Source organism: Aethalodelphis obliquidens, unplaced genomic scaffold, assembly GCF_003676395.1.
Source record: "Aethalodelphis obliquidens isolate GAN/ISIS:26980383/991018 unplaced genomic scaffold, ASM367639v1 scaffold7, whole genome shotgun sequence".
NCBI lineage: Eukaryota > Metazoa > Chordata > Mammalia > Artiodactyla > Delphinidae > Aethalodelphis > Aethalodelphis obliquidens.
The window spans coordinates 31,213,546-31,232,852 of record NW_020837951.1 but is presented as its reverse complement, the minus strand read 5'-3'; the positions used below and the strand labels follow the sequence as shown (position 1 = coordinate 31,232,852).

Below are 19,307 nucleotides of genomic sequence, written 5' to 3'. Positions count from 1 at the left end.
TGCTGTGTAAACCACAGCAGAATATTTTTTTCCTTTAAAACAGTCCCCTTGGAATATGGCATCTCATTTATACTCTACCCTCATGCTTTTCTCTAGAGTCTTTAGACTCTCTACCTTAGGTAGGTCAGTATTATTCATCTTCTGTTCTCAGAGGCCTACAAAACCAAAAAATTGATAATTGAATTTACCTAGTTTGGTAAATGCCTTCAAGGTGAAAATCAGCTTTAGTAAACTTAACTGACCTTTCTCTATTCCTGTCTTCATATAACTTTTGTCTTAAAATTCCTTGCTTTCTTGACAACTTATGAATGCATTTGAGGACGTTTTGAAATATTTCGTCCAGTATTTTTTGTTGTTTTCATTAGGAGGATTAGTACAGGTTCTGAGTTCACCATGTTGCTGGAAGCAGGAGAGTCTCTGTGTTTTTTATTTTTATATTCCCAGTTAGATTTTACTGTCCTTGAGAGGAGTGACGATACCTTGGACTTTCTTGGCCTTCTCTATAATGCAGTCTCAGTGTTAAGTGGACACTCAGTTTTACAGGTGGATGTGCAGCTAGGAAACAATTTTGAGGGTCTTCTATTTTACATGTTTTATATCTATTATGTTTTTTAATCTTCCCAATTATTTGGTAAGGTTACATATATTATTACCTCTGTTTTACAGATCAGTAAACTAAGACTTAGAAGGAGAATATGGACACAAATCTGGTTATTAGTTGGGCTAGGATTTAGATTCATGACTTTTTAAATAAATTTATTTATTTTATTTATTTTTATTTTTGGCTGCATTGTGTCTTTGTTGCTGTGTGCAGGCTTTCTCTAGTTGTGGAGAGCGGGAGCTACTCTTGGTTGCAGTGCACGGGCTTCTCATTGCAGTGGCTTCTCTTGTTGTGGAGCACGGGCCCTAGGTGCGCAGGCTTCCGTAGTTGTGACTCGTGGGCTCTAGAATGCAGGCTCAGTAGTTGTGGCACACGGGCTTAGTTGCTCCGTGGCATGTGGGATCTTCCGAGACCAGGGCTTGAACCCATGTCCCCTGCATTGGCAGGTGGATTCTTAACCACTGCGCCACCAAGGAAGCCCGATTCATGACATTTGACTTATAATTCTGTGTCCTTTCTGCTATACTATGTTGCTTTCTAACTAATGTTGTTGACATTTGACATTCCTTGATTATTATCTTTAGATATGAAAATTTTAGAGAAACTACTGGATTAATAATATCTGGATGAAATTATCTCTAAATTCTCACCTGAAAGAAATTGTTAGCTGAGCAGTCACTTTGCTTAAACTTTTATCAGTGACTTAAAACAATGTATTGACTTCTGTTACAGAAAGCAGAAAAAGAGAATTGCTTACAAACTACTATGTATAAGATAAATAAGCTACAAGGTTATATTGTACAGCACCGGGAATATAGCCAATATTGTATAATAACTTTAAATGGAGAATAATCTCTAAAAATATTGAATCACTGTTGTACACCTGAAATTAATGTAATACCGTAAACCAACTATACCTCAATAAAAAAGTTAAAAAGTAAAAAAAAAAAAAAGAATTGCTCATTTTTGCTGTTACAGCATTGTGAAATACTTTTGTTGTAAAATATAGGTAATTTTTGTTTTTTTCCAACAGGTGTGTATGTAATATAGATTGCAGTGGATACAGTTTTAATCCTGTGTGTGCTTCTGATGGGAGTTCCTATAACAATCCCTGTTTTGTTCGAGAAGCATCTTGTATAAAACAAGAACAAATTGATATAAGGCATCTTGGTCATTGCACAGGTAAAATTCATTCTACTTATCTAGAGACCTGTCTTTAATATTTTTTTTTTTTTTTTTTTTGCGGTACGCGGGCCTCTCACTGTTGTGGCCTCTCCCCTTGCGGAGCACAGGTTCCGGATGCGCGGGCTCAGCGGCCATGGCTCACGGGCCTAGTCGCTCCGCAGCATGTGGGATCTTCCCGGACCGGGGCACGAACCCGCGTCCCCTGCATCGACAGGTGGACTCTCAACCACTGCGCCACCAGGGAAGCCCTGTCTTTAATATTGAATATCACATGTCTGCAGTCTTATTTGTACATTTTGGTAGTGTTCCAAATTTGGAAAATGAGAAATCTTTGATGCTTTATTTTTTTATTACTATATATTTTAGAATTTCTTTGTTCTGTTACTAACTTAGCTTTTTTTTCCCACTTATTTTCATTATCTCAAGATACAAACAATGGTCTTGGTTTACTTATTTAGTTACTAAGCTGATCCTAACATGGACTTGTAGATATATTTATAGTTCTTGAAAGTTGTCTCAAATTTGTAATGATTTTAGTTGCTTAAGAATTAGCTTTTTTTTAATTATAGTAAAACTATAAGTATTACCATATTTTTTTCTTTGGCTGCGCCATGTGTCATGTGGGATCTTAGTTCCTGGACTAGGGATCAAACCCGTGCTCCTTGCAGTGGCAGCACAGGGTCATAACTACTGGCCCGCCAGGAAAGTCCCAACCATATTTTTTTTCATCTTTTTTTCTAGAGAATAATAGTTTACTTTGTTTTCACATTTTCTCTGTAGTTTTTGCTCCTACATATTATATACTGTTAGAGATTTTGGCGTGAATTTATAGAGTGTAAGGAAAAATTACTACCTTCAGTTTAAAATTCTTTTTCTCTTCTTGCCATCATTTAGAAGCCATGATATCAACTAAGAATGAATTTTGGTTTCTTTTCCTACTAGAAGTATCCAGTCACTAAAGGCACAGTTTTTCAACCTTCTTCCTCAGTAATACACACATGGGCTGAAATAATATATCATTTCCTAGTAACAAACAAGGGCCCCACACATTCTCATGGCCTAGGATTGTGCATCTTTCCTGCTTACGAGGTCTAACCCACCCTCCCTCTAAGCCCCGTCCCTTTTTTGGACTTATTAAAGGGATATGTTTTTATCTGAGCTAAGGGAAGAAAGTTGCAAGCCAAAGTTTGCTACTTTGTACTGATAGCAAGCTATTTGTGAAATACTGAACAACTGATTGCAATATCTGTGGTCTAAGCTACCGAAGAATGCCCAAGAAGCTCATCATAGGGTTGCCACGTGGGGGTCAGGTGTGCACATGGTACAGGAAACTGCTGATAGGGACCCCTTATAGGTGGAAGAAGTAGTATGGTTTGCTTTTCTTTCATGGGGTGGCATTTAGAGTGTAGGTAGGTTAAAGAGTAGCTTAGAGAGAGAATATCTTTTCTGAGGAACTGGTACGTGATTGAATGGTACTATCTGGAATTTCAAATTCAGAACAGTTGGTCGTTTGAGGATTTTGTTAATTGAAACTCATGCCGATTTAGAAGTGAGTTTGGAGTAGCTGGTACTTAATTTTTTTTTTTTTTTTTTTTTGCGGTACGCGGGCCTCTCACTGTTGTGGCCTCTCCCGTTGCGGAGCACAGGCTCCGGACGCGCAGGCTCAGCGGCCATGGCTCACGGGCCCAGCTGCTCCGCGACATGTGGGATCTTCCCGGACCGGGGCACGAACCCGTGTCCCCTGCATTGGCAGGGGGACTCTCAACCACTGCGCCACCAGGGAAGCCCACTGGTCCTTAATTTTTGTCTTGGTACCCATTTACACCTGAGTATTCCTCCCCCCAACCCCACCCCCACACCCGCTAGTACTGGGAAGCTGAAGCTTGTGCTTCTCAACAGGTGTTTATGGTTCATGTACAGTCTTCCTGTCCTACTACAATTAATCAGTCAGCGGTCATTTTTATAGTAAATTTTGTCTGATAACACATTTGAGGTTCCACGTTTATCTTAATCTGATATTTTTCCAGGGAAACTGGTGGGAGAAGGTAAATCTTGAGACCATTGTCCCTTGGAGAAAGGACTAATCCTTTCTCTTCAGGGTATGTGTTATTTCAGTTAGCACAGGGAAGACTTTTGTTTTTTCAGGGAAGACTTTTTAAGGAGATGATATTTGAGCTGAAGTCTGAGTGAAGTTAGACTGTTCATCACGCAGAGTGCGTTTATATCTGGGATGCCTTGAGGCTGAGATAGAAGTGGCACAATAGATCAAGAGAGTGGTAGAAAATGTGAGCAGGATAAGTGGAGAGAGTTGGGAAGGACCTGGAGCATTTGGAATGTTTAGGAGTTTCGTGGTGTGAATTAAACATCATATGTATCTTAATTTGAAAACTTTTCTCTTACAGACACAGATGACACTAGTTTGTTGGGAAAGAAAGATGATGGACTACAATATCGACCAGATGTGAAAGGTACTGAATCACAATTTCCCAAATTTTGGCCAACTACTGAAATATGGTCACTAGCTGTCCTTAGTAGTTCTATTTCCATTATAAGGACGTTTCTAACTTTGCTCTCTGTAGCAATATACAGTTGAATATTAGTAATAATACTGAAACAGTTAAGGTACCTTTCAGTTTACAGAGTACTTTCACATATGCTTTTCTTTAATTGAAATTTTTGTTTTTGTTTTTGTTTTTTTTGCGGTACGCGGGCCTCTCACTGTTGTGGCCTCTCCCGTTGCGGAGCACAGGCTCCGGACGCGCAGGCTCAGCGGCCATGGCTCATGGGCCCAGCCACTCCACGGCATTTGGGATCTTCCCAGACCGGGCCACGAACCCATGTCCCCTGCATCGGCAGGCCGACTCTCAACCACTGTGCCACCAGGGAAGTCCTAAATGGAAATTTTTATTGAGATAATTATAGATTCACATGCAGTTGTAAGAAATTATACAGAAAGTTCTCTCATATTTGCTTGTAAAATCCTTTTTACCTCTCTAGAATCTACTGTTAACACTTACCCTCTGTGCATGGGTCTTTGAACCTTGTTCCTTCTGCCTGGAACTCTTCTTTGCCTAATATTCATCTTTCCAGTCTCACCGTAGAAGTCATTTCCTTTTGGGAACTATCCCTTGACCCTTAAATCTAGATTAGGTGCCTCTCCTGCATACTCCCCTCTCCAACCCCTTAACCTACTCTAAGTATAACTGTCTTTTCTACTCATCTGTGTCCCCCTCTAGGCTATGAGTTCTGTGAGGACAGGAGACTGTATCTCTCATGTTCACTTTGGGATTCCTAACACTTAGCAGAATGTCTGGTACTTACATGGATGCTCCACACTTGTCAAAAGAATGGATGCAGCTCAAAGAAGCTGTAGGGTTTATTTGTACAAAGTCTTACATATAGTAAAGGTCAGATTCTTAGGTCCTTTGACAGCAGGTCCAGTGCTCTTTCACTCCTCATTTTCATATTCATTATTTCATTTGATTCTTACAACTACTCTGAGGGGTAAGGACCAGTGGGAACATTGAGGCTCAGTGAGGTTATATCTAGTGAACCAAAGCAGGTCTCCATCTTGGGATCCTAGACCAAGGCTTCTGTATAATTGCTTTTCCATGTGTGCATCTTCTACACATTTGGTTATACTAATGGACAATTTTTTAAAGATATGTGATCTACCTTTTATGCCTAATTTCTAAAAAATATATAAAATGAGAATAACAGGCCCTTATGTCATGGAGTGTCATAAAAGTTAAATGAGATAATGCGTGTCAAGTGCTTTGAATAGTATCTGACATACTCATAAGTGTGCAAGAAATGGTAGCTGTTATTATGTTTGAATAATTTGTTATTTCTGTCACTTGAATCAGTTATATCCCATGAGCCTCTGACATATCAGTTTCCTCTGTTGATACAAAGTGCTATATTTAAATAAGAAGTCTCTGTATTCTCATAGGAGACATAATAGATCGGTGCTAGTTTTATTCTTTATACTGATAGTACATGACCAGAATAGGAAGGCTCTTTTTCAGTAGTTAGAAGCTCCTACTTAAGGCAATTTGGGGAATTGTGTATACCCAAAATACTTGTCTGCCTTTGATAAAATTACAGGGATAATTTAGTGCCTAAGCCATTTTTGAGATACTGAACATTCTTTGCACATAAGAATTTGTCTATAATGCAAATGAAATTATCATACTCAGCAGATATAATTTACTAAGTGCCTACTTTATACTGGTTATTTTACTAGGAATTATTGGTGGATAGAAAGATATCTAATACATGACATCCATCTTTAAAGAGCTTGTGATACAATAAGAAATGAATATAACCTAATTCTAACAAAGTAGAAATGGGTTATTGTCATAAATGTAGTGCTGTTGAAAAGTGCAGTGAGAACTCAGAAAAGAAGCGATTACTATTTGGTGGGGGTTGGTGAAGATCTGAGAAACTCATGAAAGAGGCAGAATTTGAGCTGAACCTTGAAGGATGGTTAGGATTTGAACAGAGGTCAGAAGGGTATTTAAGGGGGATGGAAGAACATGAGTAGTGGTATGGATGCAGACGAACATTGTGATAGAGAATGTATTGGAGAATGATAAGGAATCCGTTTTTGGCTGGAGAGTAGGGGGCTTAAGAGGCAGAAGTGGAAGGCAAGACTGGAAAAGTAGCTTGGGGCCAGATTGTGTACAGTCTTTTTTTTTTTTTTTTGGCTGAGTCCTAACCCCTGGACTGCCAGGGAATTCCCATGTGTAAAGTCTTGAATGCTGTGTTATCCTAGGGCGTTTAAACTTCATTTGTGGGCAGTGGCAAAATCATTATATATTTGAAAAAGGCAAGACAAGAAAGTTAACCAGTTGAATGCATTATATCTGGCAGAAATTGTGCTTATTATATACTTTGGACTAGAGGCAGGGAGATCAGTTAAGTAAACTCTGAAGGAATAGATTCCTGCTTAGATATGGGGGATAAAGAGTTCAAGCTCAGATGACTTAGTTGATGGATTCTATTTATAGAACTAAGAATGTTGGGAGGGGAAAGGTGTTTGGGGTAAGGTAAGGGAGGAGTTGACGATGGAGGTGATTTATTTTGTAGTTTGAGTTGCTTGTGGAACTCACCCAGGTGACTTTGCTTATTAGCATAAATTTGTGAGTCAGTCGAGGTGATAACCGAAGTCATGAGAACAAGTGAGAGAGATTATAGAGCTGTATTGTGTAGTAGGGTGGCCACTGGGCACATGGCTATTTAAATTTAAATTTATTAAAATAAAATAAAATTAAAGGTTTTGTTTCTCATTTATACTAGCCATATTTCAAATGTTCAGTAGGTCCATGTGACCCGTGGCTACCATATTGGACAGCATAGAAATAGAACATATCAAGAGTTGCAGAAAGTTCTGTTGGACAGCATTGTTATTTAGAAAGGAGAGGAGGCTAGGGACTTCCCTGATGGTCCAGTGGGTAAGACTCCATGCTTCCAATGCAGGGGGCCTGGGTGTGATCCCTGGTTAGGGAACTAGATCCTGCATGCATGCTGCAACTAAGAGTTTGCATGCAGCAACTGAGAAGTCCGCATGCTGCAACTAAGAAGTCCACATGCCACAACTAAAGATCTCACATGCCACAACGAAGATCCTGCATGCCACAACTAAGACCCAGAGCAGCCAAAAATAAAAATAAATAAATATTAAAAAAAAAAAAAAAGAAGGAAAGAAAAAAGAAAGGAGAGGAGGCCAGGATGAAGCAGAAAGAGGATCCAGAGGAAAAAAATCAAGAGTGCAGTGGCACAGAAGTCAAACAGAAATGTTGGCTAGTAGTTTAAAACGCTGCATAAAGGACTTAGATGACAAGCATCAAATCTGAAGACAAGGGGATCATTGGTAATCTTGGACCAAGGAGTTTCTATAGAGTTGTGAAGATGAAATCCAGATTGTAAGAGTTAACACATGTGCTAGTAGTAAGGAATAAAGGTCAGAGGTAACTCTATTTTGTATGTTTACCCCATTTGCTTTTGTTTTTTTTTTGTTGTTCTCACAAGCATTTATAGGAGCCCCTTAGTAAATATTCGTGTCCCCAGTACACAACCAAGACTAGGTAAGCAGGATCTAGGAATGGAGGCTACAAAGTGAAAAGCAGGGACACAGCATCAGAAAGAAAAATTGGAAGCTAGTGCTCAGTAAGAATGTTGTAAAGCTGAGCTAGCTCTTGGAGAAGGGTGCTCCCAGAATGGAGTATTGGAATGTCCAGCAGGGTGGCTGAATCAGTGCCTTTCTTGGGCTGTTGGAAAACCTGTGGTAAATATTGAAATCGCAGTGTTAGAAGCTTGGTTGCAGATGTTGACGTCATAAAGGGATATGATGGCAGAGCATGAGGTGTGTGGGAGCTGGGTATGTGACATTTTAAAAACTTGATTGTAGAAAATTTCAAACATGAACGAACAGGATAGTATGATGAAACCTCATGTACCCAGCCACCATCAATGGTTAAGAGCATTCTGTCTTTCTTGTTTTGCCTATATATCGCTACCCAGTGGATTATCATTATTCGTATTTTACAGGTTTTTTTTTTTTTTTTTGCGGTACATGGGCCTCTCACTGTTGTGGCCTCTCCTGTTGTGGAGCACAGGCTCCGGACGCGCAGGCTCAGCGGCCGTGGCTCACGGGCCCAGCCGCTCCGCGGCATGTGGGATCCTCCTGGACCAGGGCACGAACCCGCGTCCCCTGCTTCAGCAGGCGGACTCTCAACCACTGCACCACCAGGGAAGCCCTACAGGTTTTTTTTTTTTAGGTGTAATGTACATACACGAAATGCACAAATGTTAGCTATCAGTTTTGACAAATGGATATACCCCATCTGCATTACACCTTATCGTAGTCTATAACATTTCCATCCACCCAGAAAGTTCCTTTGTGGCAAATGACATTTTAATGTGGCCATTTTTATCCAAAGATGTTTTCATACAGCCTAAAATCTAACCGTATTAATACAGCTTGTTTGATATGCCCTTTTAAAAATGGTCTTGATAAATTTGCCTCATCAAAAGGTAAGCCTGAGCCAGTTGCTAAAATCACTGAAGGAAGGTGAGAGTGTGTGTTGTGGAGCGTGGTGGAGAGTCATGATGAGGATGGTTAGAAGGCTGCATAGGTGGATGGTACAGACCCCCACGGGAGGGCCTTCGTTGGGAGATGAGAGTGGGATGCTGATCTGGAGGTGACAGGTGGTGAGCACAGCAGGGGAAGATGAAAGGAAGGGGGATGGAGGAGTAATGTGATTTTGGTATATCAGGGAGATGAAAGGAGTACTTCCTAAGCAAACAGCTGCGGAGATGGATGAGTTTATGTGCATTAGAAAAGGTGTTTCACTGGGCAGAGTAGAAAGACCAGGAAAGAAAGAGTTAGGGTTGATAAGGAAAAGAGTGGGATTTAGACATGAGAGAATAGGGGGTGTTGGAGGGTAGGTAAGAGTTTCTACCTAGGTAAATATTCTCTGTTGGGGTCCAAGGAGACTCAGGTTAGGGAAGGATGTGTTAGTGGTGAAGCTTGGGGTGCAGGGTGGTATAGGGGAAGCAAGAAATAGTATACTGAATTTCTTAACTGTAGGGATTTGTGGAAATAATGAGCCCTAGAGTTACCTTGGCAGCATTGATGTTGTTTCCGCCTCAGCAGCATCTTCTAGGTGCATGTCTTGGTTGTTAATGGCAACTCCTGATGCTTTATTTGAGTGCGGCATGGATGGACCAGGACAGGTTGCCAGTGAAACATGGCTTTGCAGATAAGCCATCTGGAGCTGGGCTTTCTTACAATATAATCACTTAGAACCATACTCCCCTTTGTATTTGAAAACATTGCCGCTGGTGGCAGATTTGTTTCTGCATGCCTCTGTGGGTGGAAGGAGCCGATGGGTGACCAAGCACACTTTTTATAATTGTTCAGAGACTAACAGTTGCAGCTGTTGTTCATGGAGCCTGTCACCACTTGCCCGAGGGCATTGTTTGTTCAGGACTGTGCCCAGTTCTTGCTGTGTGAGGCTCCATCTCTGCTGTGGTTTCTGAAACTGTGCTTTATTACATCTTTAATGCCTTTTAATCTTTCCTTTTTGAAGTTATCTAATTTACTTGGCCTAGAGAACAGGTGCTTGGACATTCCACTTATGTCCATTCCTTACCCATCTCCCAGCATAGCTTGGTGAAGTAATAGTGTGATGGTTAAGAGCTTGTGCTCTGAAGTCAGACTTGGTCTACACTTTAAAGGCTGTGTGGCCTGATTTCTCTGAGCCTCAGTGATCACTTCTATAAAATGGGGGCAGTGATATCTACTACCTAGGATTACTTTCAGTATTAAATGCTGTGTCACTGAATTCCTTATCAATGTTATTATGGTGATTGTAAATATTTTTGTTTTCTAATTTCATTGTTAGAAGCCTGGCTGTGTTAAAAGTTCTCGCCATTGGTGAGTCTACCTGTCTATAGCATGTTTCATGTGGTTCATGAGTGACAGTAGGGTGTTCATCCACTCAACAATTCTTAATCGGCACCGCCCTACTGTGTGCCAGGTGCTTACGCATATTTAATCCTCATCACAGCCATATTATTGTCATTTTGCAGATGAAGAAGCTGAAACTGTGAGAGTTTGTGGCTCATGTAGAATGGCAGAGCAAAGATCAGAATTCAGACTTTCTGACCCTAAGCCCTGGTGCTCTTTCTCTTGTATCACAACTGTTCCAGAATTCTGCACATTAGAAAAGGTATTTCACTGGGCAGAGTAGAAAGACCAGGAAAGAAAGAGTTAGGGTTGATAAAGAAAAGAGTGGGATTTAGACACGAGAGCATAGGGGGTGTTGGAGGGTAGGTAAGAGTTTCTACCTAGGTAAATAATTCTCTGTTGGGGTCCAAGGAGACTCGGGTTAGGGAAGGATGTGTTAGTGATGAAGCTTGGGGTGCAGGGTGGTATAGGGGAAGCAAGAAAGAGTATATTGAATTTCTTAACTGTAGGGATTTGTGGAAAAAATGCCTGCTTTCTCTTGCCTACTTTCTCTAATTTTCTTCAGAATATTTAATCTGCCCTCAGCTATCACCTTGGCGAACACTTGTTCTCTAGCTTTAATCTTTCTCTAAGAACTAGTTTCATACGTTCAGCTGCCTAGTGGGTCTTTGCACTTACGTTTTGTTTGAACTGCCATTGCCTGAACCTCCAGGAACTACCATCTTGCCTGGAACATGATAGGTGCTTAATAAATACCTTCCGGAGGACTGGAGGTCTAAATTTGAACTCAGTTTACTACATTCTCTCTCCTGTCGTTAGGCTCACATTAGAGTCATTTGTGCAATTTTTTTATTGTGGTGAAATATATACAGCAACTCGTACCATCTTAATCACTTTTAAGTGTTTAGTTCAGTTGTACTAAATAAACTTATGCTGTGGTGCCGCCATCACCACCATCCATCTCTAGAAGCCTTTTCATCTTGTGAAACTGGAACTATAGCCATTAAACAGCAACTCTTCATTTCCCCCCTCCCCTCAGCCCTTGTAACCACCATTCTGCTTTTTGTTTCTATGATTTTGACTACTCTGTGTACCTCACATAAGTAGAAATCATACAGTGTTTGTCTTTTTGTCACTGGCTTGTTTCAGTTAACATAATGTCCTCAGGGTTCATCCATGTTATAACATGTCAGAATTCCCTTCCTTTTTAAGGCCGGAATAATGTTCCATTGCATGAATATACCACATTTTGTTTATCCACTCATCCATTGATGGACACTTGCGTTGCTTCCTGTTTTAGCTGTTGTGAATAATGCTACCATGAATATGGGTATATAGCTATCTCTTTCAGACCGTGCATTCAGTTCTTTTCGGTATATATCCAGAAGTGGAATTGTTGGATCATAAGGTACTTCTACTTTCAATTTTTCGGGGAAGCACCATACTGTTTTCCCTGGTGGCTGTACTGCTATATATTTTCACCAACAGTGCTCAAGGGTTACAATTTCTCTACATCCTTGCCAATACTTGTTATTTTCTGGTTTTGGGGTAGTAGTCATCCTAATGGGTGTTAAGGTGCTATCTTGTAGTTTTGACTTCCATTTGCCTAATGATTAGTGATGTTGAGCATCTTTTTGTATGTTTATTGACCAATTGTTTATCCTCTCTGAAGCAAAGTTGTCTTACACAACTCTATATTAGGAGCATCTTCAATAAGGAGGACAGTTCTGTTTTACTAAGCACTTAAATGTTAGTGAGTTGGTTGTTGCAGACTATATAAAGGGTGGAACTGGGGAAGTTTGACCTTAAGAAAAAAATTCGTAGGCAGTGGGTTAGGTGGTGAGCAGACATGGGGAAATCCACACAAAGTTAATGAGAGAGAGATTTCACTTAACATGAGGAGAATTTGATAGTATTGGAATTAACTGTATTATGTTGAGTTCCTTATCTCTGGAAGTGTTTAAGTAGAAATGGGATCTCGAGGCTATAACTAAAGAAATTCCTTCATCAGACCAAATGGCCTCCAAGGACCCTTTCAGATCTGAGTTTCTGAGCTCATTTACTTTCCAAAGCATCTTCCAGCCATATTTATTTTTTTCTGTGTTTCTAATATCTATTCCAACTTCTGAGCTCAAGCTTTTCAGTGCCACAGTTTGGATTATGTAGTAACCTCCTAATTGGTCACCTGGTTTTACCTTTATCTTCCAATTAATTCTTAACAGCTTTTTGAGATATAATTTACATACTATTAAGTTCACCTGTTTAGAGAGTGCAATGCAGTGTTTTTTTTTAGTATATTTGCAGAGTTGTACTAGCATCACATCATAATCTAATTTTAGATCATTTCTCATCACCCTCAAAAGAAACCTCACACCCATTAGTCACTCCTCATTGCCTCCGAACCACCAGCCCTAGGTAACCACTCTCAGTTAACTTCTTTTGTAAAACGTGGCTTTCATTGTGTTGCTTTCCAGCTAGGAGGAGTTCAGGGTCCTCCCTGTCCATATGATTAAGAAAACATTTCTCACCTGAGGTTCAGATTTTTCCGTACTCTGATTTCAGCTTATTTTTCCAACTTTGACTTACACCTCTCTCCAGTCTGAATGTACAGCTCTTGCTAGGTCCATTTAACTCTCGTTCTTGAGAGTGAGAACAGGTGCGTTATACCTGTCTTTCAGTTTCCACCATTCCTCTATCTAAATCTGTCTATGCTTTGAGACCTAACTTGAGTCCTACCTTTTCTATGACTCCTTCCCTGGGTTATCTTGCCTAAAATGAGTTCTCCTTTGCATGTGAACTTCCATAGCACCTAGTATTATAAAACCTTCTTTTGGTATTTTGCTGTACACTCTCATGTGGGACCCCTTCCCTTTTGTTGTTCAGCTTTTTGTGTGATTCCCTAAATTGATTATAAGCTTCATAAGGGTAGGGACTGTGACCACTTTTTCTTTATACCTTCTGCAGCTTAGCTGAGCATATGGATGTGCACAGAAATAGTATGTAAGTAGAAAGGAATGAATAGTGCCGGCCCTGAGCAGGATGCTGAATTTGGACTCTGGAATAGACACAGATTTCAAAGTCTCAATAGACGTGTCCATGTTTTATATGGCTTTGCTTTGTCTAGAGCTTGATACCACATTCTTTATTAATTCATTCAGTAAATGCTATTGGTGTCATACTTTGTCTATTAATTTCTCAAAACCCATTATTAATTTAGTTAACTTTTTCTTATTGCTATCGTGCATATGAATTCTCTGATCGCTTTCAGCTCAGCATTATTCTTGAAATTTCCTGCTGTTTCTAGGACTCTCTTATGGTAGATTAGTACATTACCACAGCCTCTAAAGACCAATATGGTCTTTTTGTTATACACTTTATAGGACTTTGTTATTATAGGTTAGTACATAACCTCAGTCTCTATAATCCCATTATTATATACTTCCTGGTGTATCATACCATGAAAATATCATGTTCTGAGAAGTTGCAGGGTGGTGATAAGCACTATGGGAGACAGTTGCATTTCTCGAGTCACTTAATGGCTTGATTGCGAAGGTAGAATAGTACTTTTGGCTTGATACCATAGCAAGAAAGTACTACATGCTAGGTGTCAGGAGTTATACAGAAATGAGTAATACAAGCATCTAGATTCTCAAGGAGCTCACAGTCTTATGGTAGAGTCTGATTTAAAAAACCTAAATAGTTATAAGACAATATCGTGAGTATTGTAGTACAGAAGTGGGTGCTAGAGTTATAGCAGCCCAAAGGAGGGATTGATTTCTTTTGCCACAGCAGAATTACAGTTTGGGAGCTGGAGGAGACCCTATACGCCCTTTGAGGACAGGATATATCTTAACCGTTTTTCTATCCCTGGCACCTGGCAGAGTGCCTGACATATGGAAGGTGATGAATGATGATAAATGAGTAAGTCATCTATTCTGTGCTGTCCAATACGGTAGCTACTAGCCACATGTGACACTATTGAGTATTTGAAATGTGGCTAGTCGGAATTGAGATGTGCTGTGAGTGTGGAGTGCTCATCAGATTTTGAAGACCTATTTGAGAAAAAAGAATGTAAACTATCAAAATTTTATGTGTTGATTATATATGTTGAAATGCTATTTATTTGATATATTAGGTTAAATAAAATATATGATTAAAATTAATTTATTTCTTCTTACTTTTTAATAATATGACTACTAGAAAATAAAAAATTATGTACATGTCTTGTATTATACTTCTGATAGACTTTGCTGATCTCATTCAACTCTCTTAGAAATGATTTGACTAAGGTTACAAAATAGCAGAGATACCCTTAAAATTGAGACTTTACGTGTTGGATTTCTCCTAGTTTAGTGCTCTTCCTAGGCATAAATTAGTATAATGTAAATATATAAAATTTGAGGTAAAGTGATGTAAGTTTGGTCTTGTTAGGGATGATGTGATACTCTCTGCTGTAGTTATCATATCTTTGAGCTTAATAGTCATTAATTTTTTTTTCCTTTTGTATGTAAATTTTGATCTCCAGAGAAATCTGCATGTTCAGTTCTCAGTTTCTTCACACTTGGTACTTCTATTCCCATTTCTTCCTTGCTTTTCCTCTCCCCACACTTGTATAAACAGATATACACATAGCCTCCTATTTATTCCTTCTTAATTTGTCTCCATTAACTTTCTTCAGATTATATTAACACTTTTTGTATTTGGGGGAGATAAGCCTTTGCTGTTGCATGATCTGGTACATGGAGAGCTGGTTGGTTTAGTGGTCTTGTACGTACATTAATTATCTCACATAATCCTCTCGAAACTGCATTAAGTATAGTCCTGTTGTGGTCCTGACTTTACAGTTGTGAAATCTCAGGCTTAGAGAGGGTGGTATGTTCAACGTCACACAGCTAATTATGCACAGAATCTGTAAGCGGGAACTGTACGAAATGGCAGGAAGCCTGGGAATTTTTGCTACACATGGACAGGCCTGTAAACATTGGGGAACTCTGGGTCCATAGAGCTGAGGACTAAAGTATTAAGTATATGCCAGAAAAACAAATAAAAAAAAAATCGATTCCAGATTGTGTATGTGAATGAGTACGTGCGTATGTAACTATATGAGAGAAAGAGACAAATAAGGATAGAGAGAGAAATGAATGAATGAATGAATATCATTGATTTAGAAGACTGGGTCTCCATGCCTTCATCTTTCCTGCCCTTTTCTATCTTTCCTTCCTGACTCTCTTCCCATTTCTGATAGTGGTATTACTCACCACCCTTCTTATTTTCTTCAGTTCAACACAGTTCAGTTCAAATCAGTATGCCTAAGTCCAAACAGATGTTCATTAACACGTTTACAATGGTTCTCTTTGGTTAGAGGGATTTCAGGTGATTTTAAATTTCTTTTTTATTTGTTCTCTATATTATTTGAATTTTTTTATAGTAACATATATGAAGAAAAACTATATAAAAGAAGAGCAAAACTATTTTCATTTGGGAAAAAATCAGTATGCTGGATAGTTTTCATACCAAAATAAACCTTTTATCCTAAAATTTCAGAATCTCATGCTTGTTCTCTGCCATACCAGTGTTCTTTGGCCTCAGTTTCATAGCCTCAAGGTGAATGGTTACAGTAAGTCAGCTTTCCAAAAGCCAATGCTGTATACACCATCCCTCTGTCAGGGAAGTGAGATTTCTTTTAGAAGTAACATTTATTTTTATAGCAAAGATGTTGAAGGTTTGTTGGTTCTTTTTTTTTTTTGGCAGATTGTTTTTAAACAGCAGTAGCTCACAGTGGTCACATCCTGCAAATACTTTTAAATGCTTTGAGTCTAAAGAGCCTACCTGCTGTGTTTGTGGCATAATGAGACTTTGGTTCTTGTCCAGCCTCCTATCTGATACATTTCCTTTCCAAATTACCCAGCAAGGGGTGAATTTATTTGTTGCCTTAGAACCTTTGAAAAGTCCATATTTTTCAGTTTGCTTTTCACTGTTTATTGACCTGTTTTATGTTCTTGTAAGATGCTAGTGATCAAAGGGAAGATGTTTATATTGGAAACCACATGCCTTGCCCTGAAAACCTCAATGGTTACTGCATCCATGGAAAATGTGAATTCATTTATTCTACTCAGAAGGCTTCTTGTAGGTAAGTCAGAGTACCTCCAGATCAGAGGTGAGACATTTTTTCCATCATTGGTCACTGCTCTATAGAAGGCAATGAAATGTGGATTAAAAATATTACTAAAAGGTAGTATTTATTTACAATTGAGTTAAAAAATAAATTAGCAGCATCATTTGGAAAAAACTGGCAAGTAATATGCAAAAACAAAAACAGATGTTCTCTTAGGGTTTTGAGATGGACTTAACATTTTTAATATTATGCTATGTATTTTTTAATATAAAAATATGCCATAAACCAACATTATTCTGGTTTTTAAGCAGTCTATCACAGAGTGGTTTGAGGGACTAGAGAATGTGTTAAGAACCGAGGACATGTAACTCAAATAAAATTTATAGTAAAATAGATTTCTAAAAATGAGGGAATGTGGATGTAGAATCAGGTGTGATATGAGAGATGGAAACAGAAAGGGTGTGAATCTTTAACTGTGTGATTCCAGAGAGGTTATGCGACTTGTTGAAACTCAGCAGCAAGTTAGAAATAGAGCTGAGACAAAACTAGGTCTCAAATTTCCTGATACTCAACCTGATGATCTTTGTGCTTTTTGCTCCTCTGTGTCTGTACTGATAACACTTCTTGCCGCTGCTTCTGGGAGCTTGTCCTCCACCTCAGGATGGTCTAGTGGGCCAGGCAATGTTTCCAGACTGGGGGAGATTGCTCTCATTCTGCTCACTCCTGCCCCCCTGCAGTTTGGCCAGTGAATCTTTCTCTCAAGAAGTAAAAGAAAGCTGTGTGAAGCCAGGTCTCCTGGTTCCTCTATTCCTTTAGCTCCATTCTCCTGACTCTTTACCCCCCTGCCCCACTCTCCTCCTACTTAAAAAATAAAACAAAACACTATAAACTGTTTTAATGGTTACTAAGAATTCTTTGTTAAGCTTTCTGCTTCTTCCTGATTGAAAGGTTTTCTTGTCTTTGAAGGAGCTAGCACCAGCCTCCCCCCCACCCCACCCCTTTTCCTGAACATTGAAAAAAATACAGCCATGCTGTGGTACATATATGCAATGGAATATTACTCAGCCATAAAAAGAAATGAAATTGAGTTATTTGTAGTGAGGTGGATGGACCTAGAGTCTGTCATACAGAGTGAAGTAAGTCAGAAAGAGAAAAACAAATACCGTATGCTAGCACATATATATGGAATCTAAGGGGAAAAAAAATGGTTCTGATGAACCTAGGGGCAGGACAGGAATAAAGATGCACACATAGAGAATGGACTTGAGGACACGGGGAGGGGGAAGGGGAAGCTGGGACGAAGTGAGAGAGTAGTATTGACATATACATACTACCAAACGTAAAATAGCTCGCTAGTGGGAAGCTGCCGCATAGCACAGGGAGATCAGCTCGGTGATTTGTGACCACCTAGAGGGGTGGGATAGGGAGGGGGGGAGGGAGGGAGACACAAGAGGGAAGAGATACGGGAACATACTTAATAACTGATTCACTTTGTTATAAAGCAGAAACTAACACACCATTGTAAAGCAATTATACTCCAATAAAGATGTTAAAAAAAAATACAGCCATGCAAGGGAGAACAGGCCAGTTTTAAAATAAAATCATACAGTGGATTCCTCATACTTGTCTCACAGTGACATACATACCTTGAAAGAAGATCAGATCGTGTTGTCCTCTTAGGATAGAGTGTCTTTTAAGATACCTAACATTGAGGGATGAGAGAGGATGATGTCCTGATAATGAAATGATACCAGGTCACTTTGTAGTATTTCACTCATTGACAGTAAGAAGACTGAATGGGGGCTTCCCTGGTGGTGCAGTGGTTGGGGATCCGCCTGCCAATGCAGGGGACATGGGTTCGAGCCCTGGTCCGGGAGGATCCTACATGCCGCAGAACAACTAAGCCCGTGCACCACAACTACTGAAGCCTGCACACCTATAGCCCGTGCTCTGCAGCAAGAGAAGCCACTGCAGTGAGAAGCCCGTGCACCGCGGTGAAGAGTGGTCCCCACTCGCCGCAACTAGAGGAAGTCCTGTGCACAGCAACGAAGACCCAACGCAGCCAAAAATAAAAATAAATAAATAAAATAAAAAAACAAAAACAGAAAAGTGAACTGAAGAATAGACCAAATTTGTTTAAAAAAAACAAAAGAAGACTGAATGGTTTAGTAGTTAAAGGCTTTGGAATCAGGTATATCGGATTGGCCAGTTTTTGGCTATGCCCTTTGGAAGTTACTTAAAATTTCTAAGCCTCATTTTCCTTATTTGTAAAAAAAATAATAATGGTACTTGTTTCCTAGTGTCGTTAAAATTAAATGAGCTAGTGTATGCAAAGTGCTGAGCACAGTGCCTGTTACACAATGTGTGTTTAAGAAATAGCAATTGATGTTATTAGACTGTACACACCATTAGGTTTGGGACTCTGCTCTGCCAACCACTCTCTCCCTAGTGCCTAGCATAGGGCCACTTCCAGTAGCTACTCAGTAAATGGTTTTTGAATGACATGTGATGATGGCCAACTTTTCCCTCTTCCTCAGACCAGAGGTGTTTCTTAAATGCTACAGAATCTCTTTTCTGCATTCTTGTAACTCCAAAAAGCAGGTGATCTTTTTTTTTTTTTGTCTAAGCATTTATAGTGTCCACAAGAACCAGGCCATAGTATCACGTGCATTTCCACTGGTGTATGTGTTTGAGTAGCAGGAAACAGGCAGGGATGAACACCCTTTAGGCACAGTCCTATTATTAGGTTAAAATCTTTTAGCATTGTCCCATCATTAGTTTGTTTATTTATTGCCTATTTGGTACCAAATCTTACCTGGCACTGGGGTCTCAAATTCAAATATGACATGGATCTAGCCTTCAAAAAAACACACAGTCTGGTGGCAGCGACTGACAAATAATACACAATTAAAATATAATATGAAAAATGC

General features: G+C 39.5%; 1 protein-coding gene across 1 annotated transcript in view; it reads left to right on the top strand.

The window, feature by feature from the left end:
* The window catches only part of TMEFF1 (transmembrane protein with EGF like and two follistatin like domains 1), a 94,890-nt gene that overhangs the window by 62,839 nt on the left and 12,744 nt on the right, over window positions 1-19,307 (top strand). Inside the window, exons 6-8 of the mRNA XM_027105356.1 lie at window positions 1,635-1,783; window positions 4,189-4,254; window positions 16,269-16,392. Of these exons, the coding sequence (XP_026961157.1) occupies window positions 1,635-1,783; window positions 4,189-4,254; window positions 16,269-16,392 (339 nt within the window). The remainder of the gene's footprint in view (window positions 1-1,634; window positions 1,784-4,188; window positions 4,255-16,268; window positions 16,393-19,307) is intronic.